Raw genomic sequence first — 25,456 nt, 5'->3', positions numbered from 1 at the left:
GTTTGATGGATAGGCTTTGAGATTAATAATGACCATGTTTATTGTGTAGTATGCTTCTAGTGACACTTCTAAGTTCTAATATACCTACTTCTAGCTGAAAATAATACAAAAACATTTAGCTAAAAGAAATTTATGTGGCTAATTTATCTTGGACAAATTTCTGCTCATGTAAAGAATGAGCAAGATATTATAAGATAAGTATCCATAACTACTAATCCACATGATTGATATTCAATGTTCTAAATAAATCAATGTTGTTAATTTTTATTTTGTTTATTAACCACTTATGAGTGTATATGTTTCTGGACTAACACAAAACATGAAGCAAGGAGCTCATGGTGTCTATGGATTTAATTGTGTGGATGTTGTATGATGATTCTTTGGTCTGTCTACATTGGTATCCACAAAAAAAAATATCCACATGATCACATCCATAGCCACCATTCAACTGTTATTCTTCAGCTTTAAAACTCGTTTGACTCTAAATAAATGATTGATGTTTGTCCATTGAGATATAATGGGTTTCTTTTCAAGTGCATCAAGTTCACAGAGAACTTTTGTTTAAGTATCTGCACGTTTTGGATGGGTTTGAATGAAAATCATGAATCTTAATGTCTAGATATGCTTTGTAAATCCATGGAGACCTATCCATAGTTTTTCTATCCACTAAACTTTGTTTACTTTTTTTTAAAGTGAATAGTTTTGGTTTTGGGTTCAAGGGTTTATGTTCTAGGATTTAAAATTTAGAATTAAAGGGTTTTCTACTTATTTGGTCTATGTTGTGTTATGGATAATATGCTATAGATAAAGATCTAACCAAATTTATGTATGTATATTTTGTATGAATAAACACAAGTAACTATCTATTAACAATACTGCAATTGATTATCCACTTATCATTGAACAAATGTTCAACGACAAATGGATACTGTATAATCTAAAAATTCATAAAAAATATAGCAATATGTATCTTAAAATGTAGAAAATATATAATCATAACATATTTTATATAAATAAATAGACAATTTGTTTTATGATAACCATTTAAAGTGTTAACAATAAAAAAAAAAAAAAAAGAGAAAAAAGGAGAAAAAGAGGAGAAGGGCAAAAATGTAATAGGAATATGGCCACATAAGGCAAAAACTTAAGAAAGTATAGCATGAGTGGAAAGTGGGTTTTGCTGGAAGAACTCACCCCCAAAGTGGGTTTTGGTGTCATTTTCCCTTATAATATTACATAAAAGTTTCTTTATTACAAGAGTAGCACACAATTGTTGTTAATTACTAAAATAAATTATGTACCCATAGTACCCCTGGAACTAGTATTGAGAAAAAAACACAATTACGGCTAATGCCATTAGTGGAAAATAAAAAACATTGGGAACTGGGAGAAAGTCTACCGGTTCTTTGACGGTACATTTTTCTGGTACATAAAGTCGGTAGTTATAGTTGGTATATTAAGATGGCAGATTGAAGGGGTATGTTAGATTTAATTGGTATACTTAATTGTAGATGGTACACTTATGGTTAAGGTAGATTAATTAGATAAATATATGATTGTGTTAGATTAAGTTGGTAGAGGAACTGCCTTTGATGATAGACTTAAAAGGTGGGAAAGATATTTATGGTAGACTAATGACCCGTTGCGACAGATATATGTGACAGACTTAGTCCTTAACAGATATATTTGATATATTTTCCTTGTTTTTTAAAATAGTTTTAGTAGTGTACTGGTAGACTTCTATTTTGTGGTAGATTAAGTAGGCATTTTTGACAGCTGTAAAGTCTTACTGGAATAATACGAATTTGTTTGAGATGGAAAAGACAGTATAGAGTTGCGATAGACTTATTGGGGGATCTATATAACTCACTTTTTATAGGTTTTTAAGTTAGAAATCAGATGTTGAGATGAAAATCTATAATAGTTGAGTAAAAACCCCACAAGTGAAACTAAAAAAATAGATATAAGCCGTGAAAAAATAAAGTGAGACAGGGAAATTAGGGTTTTCAATCGTATGTTAGTGTAACATCCGCGAACCAGATTTTGTGATTTTGGGAGGAGTGTCGATCGACACCCTAGTGGCATCGATCGACACCACTAATTTCAGGGTTCGGCCGGTTTGATTTAATTCACGATTTTTCGATTGGGATGGTTTGATTAGTGGTTTAACCGGGTATTTAAAGGGGAAATCGACAAAATAAGGGTTTAGTCTTTTTCCTCTGTCGCCGTTTTGTGTTTTGGGAGAGAAAAAGGGAGAAAAGTGTGTTCTTGGGATTCCTAAGAGAGATTTAGTGAGATTGCTGGCTATTCTTGAGTTTTCTGTTGCTGGGAACGAAGGAGAAGCTTCCTAAGGAGTTGCTCTACTGTTCTTCGACCTTTTCCTTCTGTATTTTGAGGTGAGTGCTTGACCATGGTTGATCTAAGCATGAGATCTCCTTTGTTTTGTGTGATTCCTTGTGGTTTGTGGTGTTTGCTTGCTTGGGTACATTGTATTTGTGATTTCTAGTGCATTCCGAGATGGTTAGATGTGTTTGGAGTCGAATTTGTGTTGATTGGAATCGGAGTTCGTCGCTGAGTTTCGCGCGGATCGTGCCTGCAGAAGAGGTATCGATCGATACCACTCTTGAGGAGCATCGATCGGCACCGTCTTGAGTAGCATCAATCGGCACCATTCAGCATCGGTCGGCACCAGTTCCTGTAGCATCGGTCGACACCGAGTTAGCATCGGTCGACACTAGTACCTGCCGAGTCTTGTTTTCCTGGTTTGATGTATTGATTATGTTCTTGTTGTTTGTTGACTTGGGAGTCTCATATGCTTGTGTGTATAACCCAGTAGATGGGAGGACGGCCTCACTAAGTATTTATGATAATACTTACGCATCTCAATTGTTGTTTGTGGTGTGCAGGTAAAGGCAAAGTGTGATCGTGGAATCAAAGGCAATGAGGAGGAGGATGTTCTAGAGGCTTGATTGATTGTGATCTAGCTGTTGTTAGGTTGCTAGATTAAGTCATTGGAACATTGTAGGATGTTAGCTTTTGGTTATTTCCTTGTTTGGATTATGGTGTTATTGGTTATTGGATTATTTATGTTGGAATTTTATTGGATTAATGGAATTGTTTTATTTGGTTATCCGCGGTTATTGATTGTTGTTAGGATGTTAGTGGGTATGGGACCACTAGTAAATTAAGGTATATAAAAAAAAACGGGAAGGGTTGTTTCATTTTGGTATCAGAGCCATTACGGTTCTAGGTCTAGGGTTCATTGTGCTTTTGCTGTTGATGTTTAGGATTCCATGCTATGATTGATTGTGTGAGTCGGTCAATGGTGTGTGGCATGAAGTCCTAGAACATCCTCTTCGAGCCTGTTTTGTGGTTCCACGGTAAGTTGTGTTTTTGTGTATTAGAATTATTGTTTGCTTAGCCTTCTGTTCTTGGATGATACAGATGGTTAGAGGTGAGGATGCTGTAGTTCGCGGTCGTGGTCGTGGTCGTGGGCGTGGTCGTGGTCGGGGACGGGGTCAGGTTCCTGAGGCCAGTGTGAGTGTGACCCAGAGCATGGCCAGTGAGGAGGTGGCGGAGTCACAGGTTCATCCTAGTGTGTCTGGAGACTAGGCTGGTTTGGGTGACGGCAGGGCGGATGGGCCCGGTGTCGGTCACGGTGTTGCCCTGGGTGTGGGGGTTGCAGCTGAGGGTGCTCCGGGCAGGGAGGATGTCTTGATGGACTTGCTAGCTCAGGTTTTGCAGCGACTTCCAGCAGTTGTGCCGCCAGTGGTTGGTGGGCAGGATCCAGTAGTGCCGCCAGTGGTTGGTGGGCAGGATCCAGTAGTGCCGCCCGTGGGTGGTGGGCAGGGTCCAGCGGTGCAGCCTGTGGCAGGTTTGCAGGCAGGTGTGCAGCCGGGGGCCGAGGTAGTGGATGCTCAGTATGTGCGGATGATGGAGCAGCTGCGGCATGTGGGAGCGGGGTATATCTCAGGATGTACCAATCCGAGTGTAGCGGATGAGTGGAGAGAGCGGATGGAGGATATTTTCCTTTCGCTTAGGTGTCCCGACCGGTACAGGGTGGATCTGGCAGTGTTTTACTTGTCAGGAGATGCTCGTGTGTGGTGGAGGTCGGTGACAGCACGGAGGGTGCATCGGGGTATGTCTTGGGGAGATTTTGTGTGGGAGTTTAACTCCAAGTATTTTCCTCAGGAGGCTCTTGATCGTATGGAGGCACGGTTCTTGGGTTTGACTCAGGGGGACCGTACAGTGCGGGAGCTGGATGCAGAGTTCAGTCGGCTTGTGGGGTATGCAGGCAGGGCATGGGAGCCAGAGTGGGCTCAGGTGCGGAGGTTTTTGTTGGCTCTGCGAGATGATTTGAGGACTCGGTGCAGAGTGAGGAGCTATGCTATGAGAGCAGAGTTGGTTGAGGTTGCAGCTGGGATAGAGGATGACTTGAGCTCACAGGTGGTTGTGGTCAGTTCTTCGGTGCAGCCACAGCAGTCTCAGCCGCTTTCTGTTCCTAGCAAGGGCGGCAAGCCTGCGCAGGGGCAGAAGAGGAAGTTTGATGTTATGCAGAGATCGAGGCACGGGGGTGCGAGATGCTTTGGGTGTGGTAGCAGGGACCACAAGGCGACTAGCTGTCCACAGAGAGGTGAGCAGCGGGCAGTGACAGAGCAGCGGGCGGTGACGGAGCCGCGGATAGATACTCGAGTGTGTTACTACTGCAGAGAGACGGGGCACATCAAGCCTCGTTGTCCCAAGTTGCAGCAGAGGGCAGTAGCAGTGTTGCAGGCTGGAGCTCAGCCAGGGGTGCAGCAGGGTGGGCAGCACAGTGTGCAGCCGGTGGCACTAGTGCAGGAGCGATCACAGGTATAACTTTTGAGATTCGAACTTAGTCAATTCAATAGTTCAGATTATATTTGTTTTTGTTTGTGGTCAAGTGTTAGGTTCTCAAGACATGAGGTTTGTGTAGGGACCTTGTTGGTGGGCGGGTTTAAGTCCCATGTTATGTTTGATTCCGGAGCTTCTCATAGCTTCATTACTCCGGAGTGTGCCGAGAGTGCAGGGATCAGAGGGGATTCTGGAGAGCGTTCAGGAGTTGTCAGAGTTGCTGGAGGCAAGTTCCTGAGGGTTATTGAACGAGCTGGAGGAGTTGATATTCAGATCGCAGGAGAGTCGTGGCCAGCGGATTTGCTTATCAGTCCAGTGGAGTTGTATGACGTTATTCTTGGTATGGATTGGTTGCATCGGTATAAGGTGCATTTGGATTGCTATCAGGGTAGAGTGGAGTTTGAGCGTCCAGGAGGGAAGTTGGTTTTTCAGGGTATTAGACCGACTTCGGGGAGTCTCGTGATCTCAGCCGTTCAGGCAGGGAAGATGATCGAGAAGGGCCGTGAGGCCTATCTGGTTACTATATCTATGCCAGAGTCAGTGGGGAAGTCTACGGTTAGCGGTATTTCGGTTGTGGAGGACTTTGAGGATGTGTTCCAGTCATTGCAGGGATTACCACCATCTCGGTTGGATCCTTTTACTATTGAGCTGGAACCGGGGACGATGCCGTTATCCAAGGCTCCTTACAGGATGGCTCCAGCAGAGATGGCAGAGCTGAAGAAGCAGCTGGAGGATTTGTTGGGCAAGGGTTTTATCCGTCCTAGTTGTTCACCGTGGGGAGCTCCGGTGCTGTTTGTTAAGAAGAAGGATGGGAGTTTTCGGTTGTGTATTGACTATCGGGGTTTGAACCGAGTTACTGTGAAAAACAAGTACCCTCTCCCGAGGATTGATGAGTTGTTGGATCAGTTGAGGGGTGCTACTTGGTTCTCCAAGATCGACTTGGCTTCAGGTTATCATCAGATTCCTATATATGAGGCAGATGTGAGGAAGACAGCCTTCAGGACGAGATATGGGCACTACAAGTTTGTGGTGATGCCGTTTGGGTTGACAAATGCGCCAGCTGTGTTTATGAGATTGATGAACATCGTGTTCCAGGAGTTTTTGGACGTGTCAGTCATCATTTTCATCGACGACATCCTGGTATATTCTAAGAGTCCTGAGGAGCATGCAGTACATTTGAGAGCAGTGTTGGAGAAGCTGCGGGAGCAGAAGTTATTTGCTAAGCTGAGTAAGTGCAGTTTCTGGCAGCGTGAGATGGGGTTCTTACGACGCATTGTTTCTGCAGAGGGAGTTTCAGTGGACCCAGAGAAGATTCAGTCCATTAGGGAGTGGCCGAGGCCGCAGAGTGCCACTGAGATTCGGAGTTTCCTGGGGTTAGCAGGTTACTACAGGAGGTTTGTTCGGGGTTTTGCGAGTATGGCTGATGTGTCTGCATTTTATAGGGTTTTAGCTATAGTTTTTACACTTGTTTTGAGTCTTTTGTTAGGTGCAAGTGTGCTTTTAGAGTCTTTTTAGTCTTGTGTGAGTCTTTACAGGTTCTAGGTGACTTTGGAAGGAAACTGAGTGTTTTGGAGGTGAAAATATGCATCTGGAGCTAAATTGGTTGAAGACTGATCGAGCTAGTCAGCAGATGGAGTAAGAGTAGAAATTCGTTCCGGATCGACTGATCCTTTCGAGATCGACCAATCCAGTCCCCAACGCAAGTTTTCCTTTTTTGTTTTAAACCGACTTTTAGGGTTTTATTTTGATATTTAAGTTAGAGGCACGGCCTCCAGAGACATAAGTTTTATTTTCTGAGACTATTTAGTATTGAGAGCAAAGGGAGAAGATCTCTAATCCTTCTTGACACTTTGGAGAAGATTTCTAAACCCTATTTTCTATTCTTTAGATCTAGTCGTACATAAAACCTCACATTCACCCTAAAATTCTATTAATTACAACCAAACAAATCTCTCTCTGTTACAACTCTTTTATCTTCTGCAAAGGCTCCATCTTCTACTCCTTATAGCTTCTAAGTAGATATTACAGGATACCTTAAACAATCATGAGGGACCTAAACTTGCAAAACTGACTACACTCAAGTGAAGCGATAGAAGGCTGGCAGTACCAATTTAAAAGATATATCATCAATGTCCAAAGCTCTGCAGGCTAAATATAATTACTAAACATGCTTCAGTAATTCATGACACCGAGCCGCGAGTTGAGTGAGTGTGTGGTCTTCATCAATCTGTTGCATCACTCTCAGCTGTTTCGCAGCATAATCTAACCTATGCATCTTTATGAATATCTGAACATTCAAAGCATGCCTACAAATATGCATAAACAACCATCAGCTACCGAGTAATGGTAAGACCTTAACAATCACTAAGACAAGATCCAACAACAAAAAAAATCAAAAAGCTTACAGATCCATGGTTCCTCCAGAATGAGTATGCTTGAGAGCCTCGTTGTAGTCTTCCTCATGCATGAATATAGTACCAGCAACCAACCTAATAGTAGCATTGTTTCCTACAGTTGGATCAGCCAACCATTCCCTCAAGCTTGAGATGGTTGATTCCTAACCAAAATCACATATTCAAACAATGCATATCACTAAAATTAGCAATCAAAATCCTAGAGTAATCTTAAATTCAGCTACAGAACATGAATCAGAACATCTCAAAATCTCCAAAATTACCTTATTTCAGGACTCGATAGATACATAGCAAGGAGCTTCACTGCCTGCAGAGGAGTAGCAGCCGCTTCGTCGATCTCACTGATGATAAGCTACGAAGACGAAATTTGAAAAAACAATAATTTGAACTACTTGTTAACTAAACAGCAACCCTCAAAGACTTCAGACATCAGTCATCCCAAACTGACCAATCGTCATTAGAATTCAGAACCGTTCTTTCCGAAATGTATGCCCTTTATCTTTGGTTCTACAACAAGTTGGCAGCAGTATTTTTGAAATGTTATGTCTATGGTCACATCAACCCATATTCTGAACACTAAGTACCAATAAGCATACACTTACGTTCAGTTGAAATCAGTATTTAAAAGATAAAAAAGGATTCAGAAGAGAAAGAAAGACATTTTGAAAGAAGCCAAGTATCTGGGCCACAAGAACATCCATACTCCCAAAAACACTCAGGGATACTTCAGTCCCACTAAAAAACCAACAAAAACCGAATATATAAACAAGTCAAGACACTCACAACAGCTTAAAAATCAGTATTAAAAACAAAAACATAGATTGACGAGTTTACACACCTAAACGTCCTATAAGTAAGAGAGAGAGCTTAAATCTAAACATATTATCTAATTTTTTGCTTTATTAATATATCTTTGGATCATGTTTTTGGTGAAGGGCAGAGGCACATTATGGGTGGGCAGATGTCGTAGGTGATTCAACACAGTTGCTCTTGATCCAACCCCGAAAGAGACCACCAGGTGTCTACCCGAACCTCGAGTTTGGATAAACAGTAATTACCCTCTTTTTGTTCTTCTTTCCTTCATCATCCTCGTCATTATCCTCGTCCTCTTCATCATCATCCTCTTCCTCTTCATCATCATCATCCTCTTCCTCTTCATCATCATCCTCATCCTCATCCTCATCCTCTTCAATCTCATCATCGTGGTCTTCCATATCAAGGTCATCCGCCTCAACAGCTTCACCAGTGAACCATGACACAGCGTGCGAGATGGGATGAAACTTTGACTGAAAAATTAAGTGAAGAGAACAGAAGATGAAACATGTGCCTCAGATCTTTTGACTGAGGAATTAAGTGAAGAGAACAGAAGATGAAATAAAAAGGTACAAACCCGATATCATAGTCGTGTTCCATTTGGCCTTGGAGTACATCAGCCTGTGCAAGATTCAATGATCAGATTAATGTTTAACACAATCTTATGTACTGAATCAAAAGTTAAACTGCAACGGGAGATGGACATACCATTTCATCATCAAGATCCTCATCGTCTTCAGGAACTTGGGGTGGAGTGAAAAAGTTGAAGAAGCTCTCACAGTCCTCAGTCTTAGTGATCGGCTTAGTGTTTTTGGATCCTTTCTTTGGCTTCTTTTTTAAGAATCTTTTGTGTCAAACACTTTCGAGGATATGTCTTGGTCAAGACAGTGTTCTTGAAGTAAGGGTTTTGATCAAAGGAAAACTCAAGCTTGAAACCTTTTGATTCTTCAACCCTACTCCCACTTGATATCTTTAAGATACTTGAGAGCCCCTTTATCTCGCTCAGTTATCTAAAACCATGGAAAAATACACATAAGGAACCTGATAAAATATAGAGAATCGCCCTTTTATTACCCAAAAAGAATAAGAAATGTCTAATAATGAACCTCCTGAGCAGTAATTTCATTGTTCTTCAATGCAATAAGCCAGAATTCGGGAAAAATGTCATTAAAATCCCCAAGTCTACATTTTCGTTGATTTAAATCCCAAATTCTGCTTTTGGAGGAAAAAAAACACCAATTATTTATTGACTTCCAAATAAATCGCAAACTCTTGTTGACCTAGCCTTTTGAGGCACAACATTAAGTGGTCAAACGGAAAAATTAAACGGGGTTAATTATCTGTTAACGAGATCCGTTAATAGCAAAATGACGCTGTTTATAACACCCTAAAACCCCCCAAATTAAGAAATCGATTCTCAATTTTCTCAATTCACAAACCCTAATTGATCTCAATTTATCTTTTCTTCTTTAATTTCAATTTTCTTCTTCGGTTTCTCTCTTCTTCTTCGAGTTGACGAGATGAGTTCTAGCTCAAAGACATCGGTGGTAGCTTCGTTCGACCGTGGAGTGCCATTGAAGTGTGTTTGTGGAGCCGGTGTAACGATCTTTACATCGAGAACTGAAGAGAATCTTGGTCGACCGTTCTTCCAATGTATAACAAAAAGAGATCTGGAATCTTCTCGTCATCGAAGATATCATGTTCGACTAGGGTTAGATCGATTAGGGTTTGTGAATTGGAGAAATTGAAAATCGATTTCTCAATTTGGGGGGTTTTAGGGTGTTATAAACAGCGTCATTTTGCTATTAACGGATCTTGTTAACAGATAATTAACTCCGTTTAATTTTTCTGTTTGACCACTTAACGTTGTGCCTCAAAAGGCTAAGTCAACGAGAGTTTGCGATTTATTTGGAAGTCAATAAATAATTAGTGTTTTTTTCCTCCAAAAGCAGAGTTCGAGATTTAAATCAACGAAAATGTAGACTTGGGGATTTTAATGACATTTTTCCCGCTAGAAATCTGGCACTCCTTTCTCTGAAGAAAGACAATTTTATATCATTTACAAAGGCCATGTGTTCATCATCATCATTAGAACCTAATAAAATATACAAACTTCAGAGTAAATTGATAAAATTACTTTCAGCTGCTTTCTCTTTTCCTTGTTCTGATTTTACATCTTCCCCTACACCTTCAACTTCAACCACGCCGTTCACAATCTAATATCGCTGTATGTGATTGGGTAATTAGGAAAGAAGAAAACCATTACCATTAGTTATAATCACGAATGATGTAGAAAAAAAAGTAAAGAACATGCATCTTTAACGAGAAAGTACCAACAGAGAGAAGTAATATTTTTTAACCTTCAGCAGTTGAGGTGTCATGTATCACAACAAAGATTTCTAATAAAAGGATATTAAAGACCATAAGATGCTCAAAGCATCAAAGACCGTTTACGAACCTTGGTATACAAAGGCTGGTATAGCTTTTGATATTTAGCTTCTAGAGCTGCCCTCTCTTCGAAGAATTTGGCTTCCATCTCATCATATTGGTTCTGCAAAGGTTTCATACAGAAAGAAAAATGAATCAAACAATTGTTGTTCACTTCACCAAATATCATCAGAACACAACAACAGCAATCCAAACAAAATACAAAATTAAAGATCACAAATTTAAAAGATGAAAATTTTACTAACCTGGATCTCTCTTAGAACCTCGACACGCTTCCTGACTATCGGAGTCAAGTTCTCAAGGACATCTGAGTGTTCTCCAGCCAAGTTCTGCAACTTGTTCTGCAGCAAACACACAAAAATCAGGAAATAGTACAATAGCGCTATCAAAAGTCACAAAACTTTCAAACAATCAAATTAAGATGCAGAGACAATCCCTAAAAAACAAACTCGTATTCTCTTATAATCAAATCAATCCCTAAAACCCAATCTCCAAATCATATCGTGAATAAAAAATTCACCTTAAGATCATTAACAAGCCCGGCACGATCCTCCTCGTTAAGAGCTACAACAACAACAAAAAAAAAGCTTTTTTCAATAAATCAAGAAAACAAAAAAAAAAAAGAGAACCCACCCAAGGCCTCGGTCTAAAATAAAATATGTTACCGGCGGTGAGATCGGCCATGTTCATGCTGTCCTTGTTGTTGCTCATCTTCGCACGAAAAGAATCTGGCGGAGGAAGATAAGAAACCTTAAAACCTCAGCATTAATTTCATTGTTCTTTTAAGACTAAAAAACGATGCTTAAGGTAGGCTCTCATGGGGATAGCTACGGAGAAATTTTCTCCGGCAGATGTAGAAGACACTCATCTCCAACAAGAATATGGTTTCTTATGTTTGGATGCCATGATTTTGTCGAAGAAGATGAAGCAATTAGAAATAATTAATTTGGTGTTTTTTTCTAACCAAATCTTATTATATATATAGAGCTTGGTTCTCAAAGTTAGTAAATCACCAGATCGTGACACGTGTTAGTTTTAACGATCAGATATCAAAGTTAAAAACTTATCAGATCATAACATGTGTTAGTTTTAACAATAAAAATTATAAATTAGTAACTTATCATATTGTGACATGTGTCAATTTTAACGATCAGATATCACATATCAAAATTAGTAACTCATCAGATCATGACATTTGTCAATTTTAACAATCAAAAATCACAGTTTTCAAGCTTGGTAAAATGATGTATAAGATAAATGTAATCTTATTATATTAAAAAAAACTTTGTCAATCCTAAAAGAAAAAGGATTGTAATACACCCCTCTATATAAGCAAATAGATGATGACATATTTTTCACCAAACAAAATAATTTCGACAAGCTTTGTTTTTATGGTAAAATTTTCTTCTTTAGTTTTTAATTAACCTTTTGTTTGACACATTATTGTTCTTGAACAAGTCTCGAAATAAATTTGTTTGTTGTCTAATCAAAGCAAATATATAAAAAGATTCCTAAATATTATCATGTATTTATGTCGTCGTTTCTTTGAATTTTGTTTCGTTTCTCAATTTCATAATGTATACTACGCAATTTTTGACTTTGAAATGTTAACAAAGTTTCTTATGCATAATAACTAAAGTTTTTGGAATTAACAAATTTCTCATGGTGTTATTATTATTTCTATTAATTTGTAGGAAATGTAGCATAAAAAAATAGATAAATACACAAATTCAAGATAACAACAGAGATTATATAACACTAGATAACCTAAATAGAAAGCGTTCTTATCATCGAACGTAGTCTTACAAGAAAGTGGGAAGTAAGAAATTTAAAAAAAAAAAAACAATGAGCTCATTGGAATAAATTTTCTCATTAAATAGAAAAGGGATTAAGGAAAATATACAGAAAATTATGAATTCTAAAAAATGTCAATACTCACTTCTATATAAACATAGATCGTCTCATATTATTCATCTAACAAAACAATTTATTCAAAAATAATGCTTTCAACATTGTTCTACTGGCCAAACTTTTTTAATGGAAAGACAAATTTCTTTATTTTTTTAAACCAAAATATACTCCTACTTTCTACTTTTTCAGTTTGGAATATGTAAGATTCATATGTTGACCCAAAAAAATTGAAGATTAATATGTGCATCTTCGTTTTCTAATACTGTATTTTAAAATTTATTGGAGTAGTTTTCGATTGTTTTATTAAATTTGTATTTTCATCTTTGAATTATTTGAGGTTCATATATTACCGTGCTTATCATTTTCTATTATTTCATTAATTATGTCAAATTAATTTTCTTGTGATTTCTCAACCTTGATTGGTTGGTCATAGACCTTTTTTTGTGCAAATATAACTATTACCATTCGTTCAATCTCGAAAGGAGATAAAGAGAAGAAGGTCATCAACCTAATGGTTGGATAAAATAGGCTAATCAAACACAAGCCTACAACAAACATAGATAGATTGGAAAAATATAAATCGTTGTTGATAGATCCATAGGAGCTTGAAGACAGAAGCTACATCATGGTGTCTCAAAGAAACTTCCATGAATACATTGGGAAATTTAACATTAGTTACTATCAAAAGATTTTGTGACGTTGGGAAAGGGTCTTTAGTTTTATTGGTTGCTGGAGCAAGCCACTTTGAGATAGCTAAAAGACGTGAACATGTTCTCTCCACACAAGAGTAGGGTAGAGCCGAGGTTCTCTCTTTGGTGGAGGAGGTTGGACGCAAGGTTATCTCCCCAAGGAAGGCAGGTAGGAGAGGTTGGAAGCAAGATTATCTCCCCAAGGAAGGAAGGCGGAGCAAAGGTTCTCTCAATGGTGGAGGAGTTTGGACGCAAGGTTCTCTCCATAAGAGAGGAGGACAGAGCCGAAGTTCTCTCCTTGGTTAGTCATACACTATTGTGATGTAATTTATTTTTTATTCAAAAAATTTTTGAGTCAATAATTTTAGTGATTAAAGAAATTATGCAAAAGTGAGAGTCAAGAAACATATAATAGTTGGCTTAATTTGTTCATATAGACATTTTCTAGGAGGTGGTTAATAATATATATGTAACATATAATATATCTAGGTGTAAAAAATACACTTTTAATGGTAAGATATATTAAAGATTTGTATATGGATATAAATCAGTGTATTATAGCAAAATAATTTTTATATATAAAGTTTAATAAATTGTAATATATTTTTATTAAACTTAATTTTATTTACAAAACTTTAAACCCGTACATCGGGCGGGCCCTTATCTAGTTTAATTATAAATGGCATGCATAGTAAATAAACATAGTTGTACTGGTTTATAAGTAATGTTCAAACTTTTTTGTAGTGTTTTAGTAAGAAAGATTTCAAATGTATTATTATAGTAATAAGACGAATTTTATGTATTATTATAGGTAATTTCGCTCAAAAGAATGTTCTTTCTAATTAGAATGTATTCTCTCCTTTTTTAAAAAATAGACTTTAGAGAATTGTTGTGCACATGCATAAAAAATAAATTACAAAGCCAATAAAATTTTGTGTTACATATAAATATTATTCTCGTCATTTTAACTCTAGTTAATAGGGACAAAAACTGTAAATGTCACATAAAGTATGTATAGGAAATACAAAATATATATATTTTGAACAAATTTTATATACAAATTTTCTCATATAGGTTATTTCATAAGATGGTAAATAAAATTTGTATTTGTCAAAATTTTCCAATATAAATTGAGGTTTCCTCATTTGATACCATTTTATCTCAATCCATTTATATAAAGATTAAAATCAAATAGAAAAGGCTTTACAAAAAATGGGACGATTGCAATTTTGGACCCCTGACTTGAATCAATTGCAAAATTGCACCCCTCTTTTTCTCTCTCCAACATTTGCCACTTTTTCCCTACTAAATCCTCTGCCATTCCATGTATTCACAGAAATGCCATTATTTCTGATTTATTTGAATTTCTTGCGAAAATATTTATTACATCCATATCCTCATCTTCTTCTTTTATTTACGGTTGTGCCACCGCCATCAATTTTCCAACCATCATTAACAACCAAATTTGAAGCTCTTAATGCTTCAACAACCCAAATTTGTGAGCTTAAATAACACCCAATGCTATGAGAACTTCATTTTCTAACATCTCCTCTCCATTTTAATCTAAAAATTTGAAAGTTCGTTAATCTTGTTATATCTCGTGAACAAGGAAAATTGGCGCTGTGTTTCTTCAGTGGTGACTAAATACGACGTCCTCGGTGCTTGACATTGCGAAACAACCACCGATAAGGTTATTTTCCGGTAGATTTCGTGATTTTCTTTGTTTTTTGTCGAAATTAGACTTCATTTGTTAGTCCAACCGTCATAATATCATGTAAAGTCTACTATGTGGTCAGTTTTGCAATTAAAATTTATCGACTTTCGAGCCCGTAGACTAAAATTCCAGTCTCCTTAATTTCATTTAAAAACAAAAAGATATAGTGTAGACTGCATTACAATACTTCCAACCGATACCTCGTTTGCAGTCTACTAAGGTGTATTTTTGCAATTGACCAAATTATTGACTTCTTAGTGATGACTGCTAGTAGAAATCTTCTTACGATAATAAACGAGTAGACTTCCATAGTGACTATTTTTGGAATTGACCAAAATATTTAAGCATTGACCGTAATATTAATATATTAAAATAATTAGTTGACTGCAAAAGAAGTCTACTATTTAAAAAATGCAAATGTTGGTCAATTGCAAAATGACCACGGTAGACTGCAAACGAAGTCATCATTAATGTAGACTTCGTACGAAGTCTACTTGGCGAAAGTCAAACCTGATCAATTGCAAAACTAACCACGACGAAGTTTACTTTTTTTTGTTGACGGATAGTTAAAGTCTACTTAGTAGACAGAAGTCTACTGTAAAGTCAATGGGTTGGTCAATTGCAAAATTAACCATAGTCGACTATATTTGAAGTTAACCGGTTGAACTTTCCATTGAAGTCTACCTTGTTTTATCTATTTAATTGCAAAACTAACCAAAATATTAACAATGGAAGACCACAAAAGAAGTCAACCGGTTATGGTAGACTTCATTCGCAGTCTGCTTTGTAAAATTGTAATTGCAAAAATAGACCCCAAGAAATAGACTTCATTTGAAGTTTTCCTTGTGTAGTCTTTTTTATGTCTACTCGTTGATGTGAACATGAAGTCAGCATAAATTGAAAACCAAATTATTGCAAATTGGTGAATAAGTTTTAAGATTTTCTTGATGTATTCTTTGATATATATTATTTACTTGCCTCTGTATGTTTTTGACATGAATCCATATTATACATATGGAGAAATCAAGTTTTTGGTTTTCATAGGCAGCTAGGTCACAAAGGTAGACTAATTTGGGAAGTCAACGTGTTGGAGTTATCTGTGAAGTCCGTATAAATGAAATAGTGTTTAACTGAAATTTATAAATTTTTCTTATTGATTTTGTACCTCATTTTTTTTGTATCGATTATGTTCTTGCCTCTGTATATTTTTTTCATGATAATATATTATACTTTTGGGTCAATCATGTTTTTGGTTTTGTTAGGCATCTAGGTTATTGATTTAAGACTTCTATGGGTAGTCAGCTGTGTAATGAGTATTTGACTTGCTGCTTACTCTTTCAGGTAAATGGCGTAAATACATGTTGTTTTCGGAGTATGGGTGACGAGAAATGGGTCTTGGCATTTTGATATGGATGGGCGCAAAGGTGGGAGAATGTTTTTTTTGCGACACGGTTGTACATACGCTGAGCTTCTTGAAATGGCTGTAGAAGATTATCAGATTGACAAAGAAACAGAGATGGTTCAGTTATCGTATCCCTTAACAGAGATGATGCTTCAGCAATTGCCCCAAGATATCCCAAATGATAGATCAGTTCAGAACTTGATAGATTTTAGTAGTAGGAATGTTGTTCGCCTTTGCGTCTCTACGTGATGCATGGATGGACAACCGGTTAATGAATGTGTTAATGATATAAAAAACTCTCGTTCTATAGATGATGGGGAGTCAATGGGTGAAGTAGGTGACGATGTAGATCCAGGTACGGATGAATGTGTAGAAGAATGTCAAGAAGCTCTCCATGATACTACAGATGAGAAGCCAAAAGATGTTGACGACATGGATTTCGATTACAGAGAGTACGGGAAATTTGAAGATGAAGAAGACGATGACGATGGAGATCACCTGGATGAAGATGCTGAAGAAGGGAAACCGTTTGTTGGTGGTATTCATGGACAGTTAAATAATCCTTGGATAGACCAACTGAAAGTAGGTCAATGCTTTCCATGCAAACATGATGTCATAACAGAGGTGCGTTTGGCCGCTATTATGTTAAAATTCTCTTTCAAAATTAAGAAGTCCACAAAGACTCGGTTGGTGGCAATATGCTCTGTGCCAGGATGCACGTGGAGGGTCGTCGCCAGTGTGAAGAATTATCCAACCACTTTTTGGGTCACCAAATATCTGAACGTGCATACATGTTCTATTGTGGACCGTCTAGCTCACCGTAAGCGTTCCACCACCAAATATATTGGGCAGCTTTTTGTAGACCGGGTAGGAATAGTAGATGGTGTTGTCCTACAACATATCGAAGATTCAATGAGGACAATGTTCGGCATGACATTGGATTACACAACTTCGTACGGGCTTTACAACATGCACTAGAATATGTGAGAGGAAACGCCAAATCTGGATACACGAATTTACCTTATTGTCTTAGGAAAATAGAGCAGTCAAACCCGGGGAGTGTCGTTGACCTTGTTGTTGATGACGAGCATAGGTTTAAGTACCTTTTCCTATATTACGATGCTTCAATCCGTGGTTTCAATTACGTGAGGTGAGTTATTGTGGTTGATGGGACCCATCTCACTGGAAAGTATGAAGGTGTATTGCTAGTCGCTTGCGCACAGGATGGTAACTTTCAGATATTTCCCTTGGCTTTTGGAATTGTCGACTCAGAGTGTGATGCTTCATGGGATTGGTTTTTCACCAAATTAAGTGAGTGTATCTCGGATGAACATCCACTGGTAGTAGTTTCGGATAGGTGCAGTTCAATAGCTAAAGCATGTCGCAATGTTATTTCATGGGCAACACGAGGGATATGTTACTACCATCTCCAACAAAACATAATTACTAATTTCCGTGGGAAGCACCTGATGTACTTGGTGAAAGGGGCAGCATATGCGCATACACATGATGATTAGAACCGCAACATGGATTCTCTCACTAACGTAAATACGGCCCTTGCAGCGTACTTGAATGAGGCAGATCCAGCTTTATGGTCTCGGGTTTACTGTCCAGGAGATAGATACAACATCAAGACTAGCAACATTGCGGAATCTATCAACTCCATGATAAAGAAGGCCAAAGGTTATCCCATAACATATCTCATTGAGTTTATTACGAAAAAGTTAGGTAGGTGGTATTGGAAAAGACGAGAGGATGCACTTAGTCTGACAATCACTTTTAGCCGGGGTGTTGAGTTCTTATTGGCCGTAAGGGAGCACTACGCAGATATGATGACGATAGAACGCATTGATGGTTGGCGTTTTTACGTTAGGGGTGGGCAACATGACTGCTTGGTTGACTTGGAAGCAAAAACTTGTTCATGCGGAGTGTTTGATGTTGAGAAAATACCATGTTCACATGCAATTAAAGCTCTCAAGTCAAGTGGATTGCATATGTCTACCGTAGTTGAAGCTTACTATAGAAAAGATTATGTCTATGCGTCATATGCGGCTAACATCATGCCCAATATCGAGCACGATCCAATTGGGCCAGATATCCGATGTATACCTCCCATACCGAAGCGGAAGCCTGGTAGGCAAAAGAAGTCTCGTTGGCTAACATGGCTAGAACTGTCACGTAAAAAAGGGAGCAAGCCGAGGAAGTCTCATAAGCAATATGCTTGTTCAAAATGCAAACAGCCTGGACATACTTGACCACATTGTGTAAGTAACAATCCCACTTGATACATTTTTAACGTTTTCTATATGATCGTCGGTTACACGAACAATTATTTGTTCAGGTTGCTGAAGACGGCGAGTAGAAGTTAACTTCATCGTGAAGTCATCTAGAATTTCCGTAGCAAAAATTTGTCTTTGTAATATTTTTATTTAGGAATGTTCCCACGTGTTGAAGTCGACATTATTAAAGACTAGTACTTAACTATAATTTATTTGTAAGACCATTTTATGATACTTCTCTTCTTAACCAACCACTATCAGCTAGAGAACGATGAGTCAAATTTCGGGGTCAATTTCTGATACAAATTTGCAAACACAAATTAATGGTCCAATCTGCAACCACTGCAGTAGATCAATGATTATTGTGAAATCATGGACAGATGCAAATCCCGGAAAAAATTTCTTCAGATGCACTGTTCATGGGTTTTCACATTGGTCAGACGCAGAACCATGACGTTGTTGGCAAAGGCGGAGCTTATTGGATGCAAGGGATGAGATCCGTTGGCAGAGAGAAGAAATCAAGGTGCTTCAAGAATTTATAAGAGATATGAAAGAACAAGTGTACAACGATCTGGTGAACTCTGGGGTGGTTAACACATATGTTGAAGACAAGAGGGGAAAATATGATTTACTGGCATCCAATGAAAGGGAAAAAATGCTTCGACAATTCGTCCTTCTCTCTTGGATAGGTTTCATTGTTGTCATTGCAATGTGTATTGGGATGAGTACGAAGTCTCTAAGTTAACTTCAGTCAGATGTCTATTGCACTTTCTATGTACGACAATGTTTCAAGTCTACATTCATTGTACCCTTTCGCTATCTCTACGTTCGTTGTACCCTTTCGCTATCTCTACATTCGTTGTACCCTTTCGCTATCTCTACATTCATTGCATCGTTGCCGTCTATTCATCTTCTTCTTTACATATAAATATCCTCTCTATTTCCACTTCCACTCAAGCTATTGCATCTCCTTCTTTGATAACAAGAGAATAAGTTGGTTACGAGATATGGCCGGAGAGAGTTCCAGCAAGCATAAGCGAAGCAGTTCCGATTACGAGTGGGAAGAGGAAGTAATAGGTGCTATGAAACACGCGTTTGAGAAGACGAGAGCCATGGATGAATCAGAGACGAGAGATCGTTTCAAAGCAATTCTTCGTATGATGAGAGATCACATGACGAAGAAGGAAGAGGCTATCGCCCTAAAGCATCAAGTGGATCTGATCGACGCTCAACTATCCCTATTGAATCAAATATTGGGTCAACAACTTGTCGAATTCGAGGCAGAGCACAAGAGGTTAGATGAGATGAGAGAGGTTGCGGAAGCTAATGTCAAACAGTGTGTTGTTCCTCCTCCTATGGATTGGGGAAAACTCCAAGTCCGTCTCGACGATTAATTTACATTACCCAAAGCCTTATTTGTTATTTATTTTTTAACTTAATAATGTAGCATACTGAATACCTATTTCTATTTTCTGTCAACTCTACATGTCAACTCTAAGTTAACTTCAGAAATATGTTTACTAGGCTTTCGCTGCACGCTATTACTACAGAAATATATTTTCTTTCTGTAGGAATGTTATGATTTTTAAAAAACATTTAAAATTACACATACCCCGATAAAGTTATTTATGTAGATTGTAGAAGAAGTCTTTCGGTTAACTTCACCCATATGTCTACTCAGCTTCCACTGAACGCTACTTTGTTACAGCTTTCGCTGTACCCTGCTTGTTTAATTTTTGCCTTATGTTAATTTTTTGCCCAACTACACACTTTAACTCTGTTTTAAGCCAAACGTTTGAAATTATATATATGAAACGTAAAACTGACCAAAAAATACCGATATATTTCCCATATAATTAGTAGAGAACAAGAACAATAATCCTTACACATTACACATTAGAGTTTTAAAGGAGGATCATATAAAAAAATATCAAGATACCACCCATCATCAGTAGGATCCCACCCACAAACTATAAAGATCCCCCAACAGAAACAAAACATCATCCTACATCATCCTACATCATCCTATTTAGTCATACATAATTTAAACAAGAGTTTAAGTCTTTCAAACAAGGGAGTTTATAGTTAGTCTTGGATTGGGGGAGGATCATAGAGCCCAAACTCCTCCATGTAGTTATCCTCATTTGGTCCACGGCATTCAATCTCGTGAAATAAGTCACAAGCTATCTTCTCCCTTATCCATGTGATGTTTGCGTCGCACAAAGTAGTAGGAAATGTTATCCCAAGAGCATGACATTCCATGTACTTCAAAGTATACACACCACAGTCACCTGGCTTCCTGTTCGGAGGCACTCCCTTTGTAACCCGCTCATGAGTGAACTTCTCGTACGACCACAAATGCTTGAACTCTGGAGTGGCTAACTCCTGCAGCACGTAGGGAACCAACACGGCAATGGGCTCGACGGCAGATGCAAGCTCTTTGTCGCTGGTGACACTCGGGATGCTATCCAAGACGACGATGTGTCTCACGGGAATCGATATCCACAAAGCTACCCAGTGCGACGCCTTCACGTTTAAAGGTGCGTATAAGTCGTCCACTTCCAGACCCCATTGCTTGTTAGTCTGTGCATACGGTGGATACTCCCCTGAGTGGTAGCTGAAGGCACCGGCTGGCTACAGTTTCCCAGATCCATTAGGATTAGCATTAGAATTGACAAAGTCTTTGTACTTCGTCGTCTAGATATGAGTGAACATAGCATCTGGGAAAGCCAATCTACTCGTTTTAAACCACTCAGGATGCTGTGCGTGTCGATGTCTAAATTGATTCAAAACCGCATCCATGTGCTGGATAACCACATGGAATTAAAACGAAGTTATATAATATTGAAGACCGAAGTTTTCTAGTATACTTGAAGTAGAAGTTTTCAGTGTAGACTTACCGAATCTCGTAGCCACACTGCTTTTGTCTGCAGTTCGTGCCACCAAAGACAACATTGGGATTTCTCTGGGACCTTGTTCTTGTATGTCCTGCGGGTGATGAATGGGTTTGGATACATATAAGTTACTAGATTTCGAACAATATAAATTTTGAAACATATCATAAAAGTTGGTAAACTTACGGATTTTTCTTTAAGAATTCAACAAAAACCTTCTTCAAATCCTTGTCTGCTTTAACAAAAGGATTGTACGCTGATGTGGCTGGCTTATCACCAATGATAGTCTTGGCTGTGTTATCACCAACAAACGGAGAACGTTGACTTGACGCCAACCTCTTAACCCTTTCAATCTTGCCTTGTGCCGCAATCCTGGCTGCTTCTTTCCTTGGTTCTTGTTTCTTGGTTTAGCAGTGTAGTCGGAAACTGTTGGGATTTCCGTGCGAATAAACACAGGTCGGTCTGACTCAGTGTCAGATGAATCAGCGCTGACTATCTTTACCACCTTCGTATTAGTACGAGTAACAGCTCGAGATGGTTTCGGGGTCTCAGATTGACCTGGCTTGTTCTGCAAATTCCGATTTAAAAGTTACATGATCATTTATGAAAACAAATAATATTAAAGTCGCAGCATATGTTTAAAAGTCTCGAATAAAACAAACAAAGACAACACGGATTTAGAAGTCTACTTCAATAAGGAAGTCTATTACACATAAGGAAGTCTACTTCACACGGATAAAGAAGTCAACTTCACATAAGGAAGTTTACTTCACATAAGGAAGACATCACTTGTTTTTATGTCTTCGAAGTTGAGTCCTTCTGGAAGTCTAAATTTTTCTTCGCCTTGTACCTGGTATTGTGATTGTGAGGGATCGTAGTAGGAAATTGCAAGTGTTCAGAACTAACCATATCCGACTTAGAGTCATTCTTCTCCTTTGATACGGCCTCTTTCGTACCAGTGGCTGCCTCATCCTCCTTCTGTTCCTTTGATGCATCCTCTTCCGTACCAGTAGCTGCCTGAGAGTCCTTCTTTTCCTTTGTTAAAGGATCAGCCTGTTTTGTACCAGTTACGTCTCCCTTCATTTTGTCAAGATCCAAAGCCAGGCTCTTAATCTTCTCAGTCAACATGTCAAACCGAAAATCGTAACTGTTGAAACCTTCTCTCATCTGATCGAGCAGAGCTCCTCCCCACATGCCGAGCTCATCTTTAAAAGAATCCAAAATGTTGACACCCATGTCAATCGAAGGACCTGGACAGTGCCTCTTCCCACTTGGTTCATCAAATTCACCGGCTCTCTTACTCGATCCCTTTTCTTCAATCTTAACCTTTGCATTGTTGGATTGATAAATACCAACCGTCTCCCACAAACCTCTCCCCCACTTCCATGGACCAAAATCCCCATTGAATGCTCTCAAAATGTTATCAATCTTCTCATCTGATTCATCGTCTTGCCAAACAGGACTAATCATGCCACCAATGGTTTTGTAGTTTCTGAAGTTTGTCTACAATTTATATAAAACAAAAATCAAAAGCAAGTTCAAATCTAACACAATAGGGTTACCAACTCATCTAATATCGTAGATAAACTATAGACAAACACGTGGATGCGTACCTGTTTTAGAATATGCTCTTTGACATGTTTTCTTCTGTGAGAACCGCGGTAAGCAAGCAACGGTGGACTTGGATTACCTGGGAAAGGTTCCCCAATTAATTTGGCAAAATCAGGCATAGCTTCGTACACCCATATCTGTAGAGGTTCGACAAATCCGTCTAAGGTGTAACTCTGCTTGTTTAAGTCCTTCTCCTTAATAGACTGAATCAGGTTCTTGAAAGCAACTCTTCCCCATGGATAATCAAGAAATGCATCTAAATCCATGACTAGCCTAGCCATATTTAGACGGGTGGGCGTTGATGGTTTCCTAGCTTCTATAAACACAGCGTAGATGGCTAAATAACCCAACCTAACACGCTCTATTCTATCCCAATCGTTTGAGTTCTTACATGCTGCGATCAGTTGCTCAATACTCGGACCGCTGTCTAAATTGACTCCAAGCTTCTCCCAAAACTCTTCCATCTCGTCTGTAACCTCAACCTCTGGCTGCTCCAACGACTCGACATCTTCACAGTTAAGTCCAGTGATGTCTTCAAACTCATTCAAAGAAAATCGTAGAGGGTTAGAGTTAACAAGACTCCAAATCTCGTACTTTTTGTTGCAGACTATCTTTAAGGTGAGCATATGGTGAACCAGTCTGGAAGCCCATTCAAATTGGAGACGGTTGAACTATAACAAGACACCCAGTCGAGATTGATAAATCTCGTCCCATTCATCCGGCTCGAGAGCTTTGTAGAGTTCATCAAACAGCTTTGTATCGTTGCTGTAATAGCCGATGCTTTTTTGAGGAAGAGGCTCATCACCTTTCGTGTAAAACCTCCGAGGAAATTCTAGTTTTCTCTCATCCATTCTGCAAGATAAGATTAAAAAAATTATTGAGAAAGTGGAAGACTAATCCAACAAGAGAAGGCTACTATCGAATTGCGGAAGAAGTCAAACTTTCAGTTTGATCGAAGAGAACAATAGCGAAGATAAGCGGCGGGAAAAAGCGGTGGAGTTTGTCGAAATCGGCGGAGATAAACGGCGGAGAAAAGCAGAATCGAAGAGTTTCCTTATGAGGAAGAATTAGAGATAACTATCATTGTTATCTCCGTTTTTAAGTCATAAAATTTAAAATAATTACAATAAACCCGGTTTTATAAAACCAAAATCGTTTAATTAGAAACAGAACCAGAAAACTATAAAGAAACTGTAAAGAAACCAATTAAAACCGGATGCCGCGTATCGGTAAATTAAAAAATATAAATATTGCCGCCAACTAACGTCAAATCAATTTATACCTTGTAATGATTATGTCGACGACTTCTCTCGCAGACTTCACCACGGGAAACTGAACCGTCTGCAAATCCATCAAATCAAATAAATTTTTGTACTATTATGCTGAAGACATATCAAATAGACTTCTTTCTGAGGAAACTAAAACGTACTTTAAACTGCAAATCCATCAAATCAAATTAATTTTTGTACTATTATGCTGAAGACTTATCAAGTAGACTTCTTTCTGGGAAACTAAAATGTACTTTAAACTGCAAAACTATCAAATCTAACTAACTTTTGTACTATTATGCTGAAGACTTATCAAGTAGACTTCTTTCTGGGAAACTAAAACGTACTTTAAGGAGTAAATCCATCAAATCAAATTAATTTTTGTACTAATGTGCTGAAGACTTATCAAGTAGACTTCTTTCTGGGGAAACTAAAACGTAATTTAAGGAGTAAATCCATCAAATCAAATTAAATTTTGTACTAATATGCTGAAGACTTATCAAGTAGACTTCTTTCTGGAGAAACTAAAACGTACTTTTAACTGCAAAACTATCAAGTATAAAGTGATATGATATAGAATATTTTTAAGAATGAAACAAACGTGAATGATATGATGAATTGTAGTGATATATAGAAAGTTTCAATTACCCAACCATGATCAGTCTCCAATTAAGCGTGGATGATTTATATTGACCGATAAAAGACTTTCAATCACCAATTCTCCGTCATCGAAGACTTTCAAGATGAACTACGTACTATTTTTTAAAAGAGAGAAGAAATGATCTACTGATAACTTTTTTGGTTGCAGTTTTAAAATAATCAAAAGGCCCCGGGCTGGTTTATATATACGGTTACAATGAACAGTTACATAATTAATAACGCAAACCGTCGCGTCGTAAATCATTAAAGAGTATCCTTCGTCGACTGATTTCTTAATAGAGAAGTCTACTAAATAGGTCAAAAAATGAAGTCAACGATATCGTCCAAATATTAAAGAAACTGAAGTATGTTTAACAGATTACAGACATAAATACGCCATTCAAACAAACGGCCACGATAAAGAGAGGTTCACAGATTTTACTTGAAAGATCTACGAAGCAAAAGAGATTAATACAACAATTAAGATTTTATCGGTGATTAA

The 25,456-nt window shown here is 38.1% G+C and overlaps 1 protein-coding gene, 1 long non-coding RNA gene and 2 pseudogenes across 2 annotated transcripts; 1 reads left to right on the top strand and 3 right to left on the bottom strand.

Moving 5' to 3' along the window:
* Positions 1-7,080: 7,080 nt before the first annotated feature.
* On the bottom strand, positions 7,081-7,425 carry LOC104734063 (uncharacterized). The gene is made up of 2 exons (XR_015574159.1): positions 7,278-7,425; positions 7,081-7,178 (listed from the first exon to the last, which is right to left on the bottom strand). It is a non-coding gene; the product is annotated as an uncharacterized LOC104734063 (long non-coding RNA).
* A 77-nt stretch (positions 7,426-7,502) lies between these two features.
* LOC104734064 (nucleosome assembly protein 1;2) lies at positions 7,503-11,500 on the bottom strand. The gene is given in 13 exon segments (XM_087477264.1): positions 7,503-7,506; positions 7,550-7,638; positions 8,538-8,720; positions 8,808-8,939; positions 8,941-9,057; positions 9,059-9,109; positions 9,206-9,258; positions 10,125-10,133; positions 10,237-10,324; positions 10,558-10,650; positions 10,793-10,888; positions 11,068-11,111; positions 11,213-11,500. Coding segments are annotated over 13 exon segments (1,005 nt in total). The 5' UTR covers positions 11,259-11,500.
* Positions 11,501-16,515: 5,015 nt separating this feature from the next.
* Positions 16,516-18,518, top strand: LOC147933038 (uncharacterized; annotated as a pseudogene).
* Positions 18,519-20,627: 2,109 nt separating this feature from the next.
* Positions 20,628-23,898, bottom strand: LOC147933037 (uncharacterized; annotated as a pseudogene).
* Positions 23,899-25,456: the final 1,558 nt, after the last annotated feature.

Source organism: Camelina sativa, chromosome 12 (genome assembly GCF_030686135.1).
Source record: "Camelina sativa cultivar CO46 ecotype springtype chromosome 12, ASM3068613v1".
Taxonomy (NCBI): domain Eukaryota; kingdom Viridiplantae; phylum Streptophyta; class Magnoliopsida; order Brassicales; family Brassicaceae; genus Camelina; species Camelina sativa.
The sequence above is the reverse complement of the archived record's forward strand: the minus strand, read 5'-3'. Positions and strand labels throughout refer to the sequence as shown.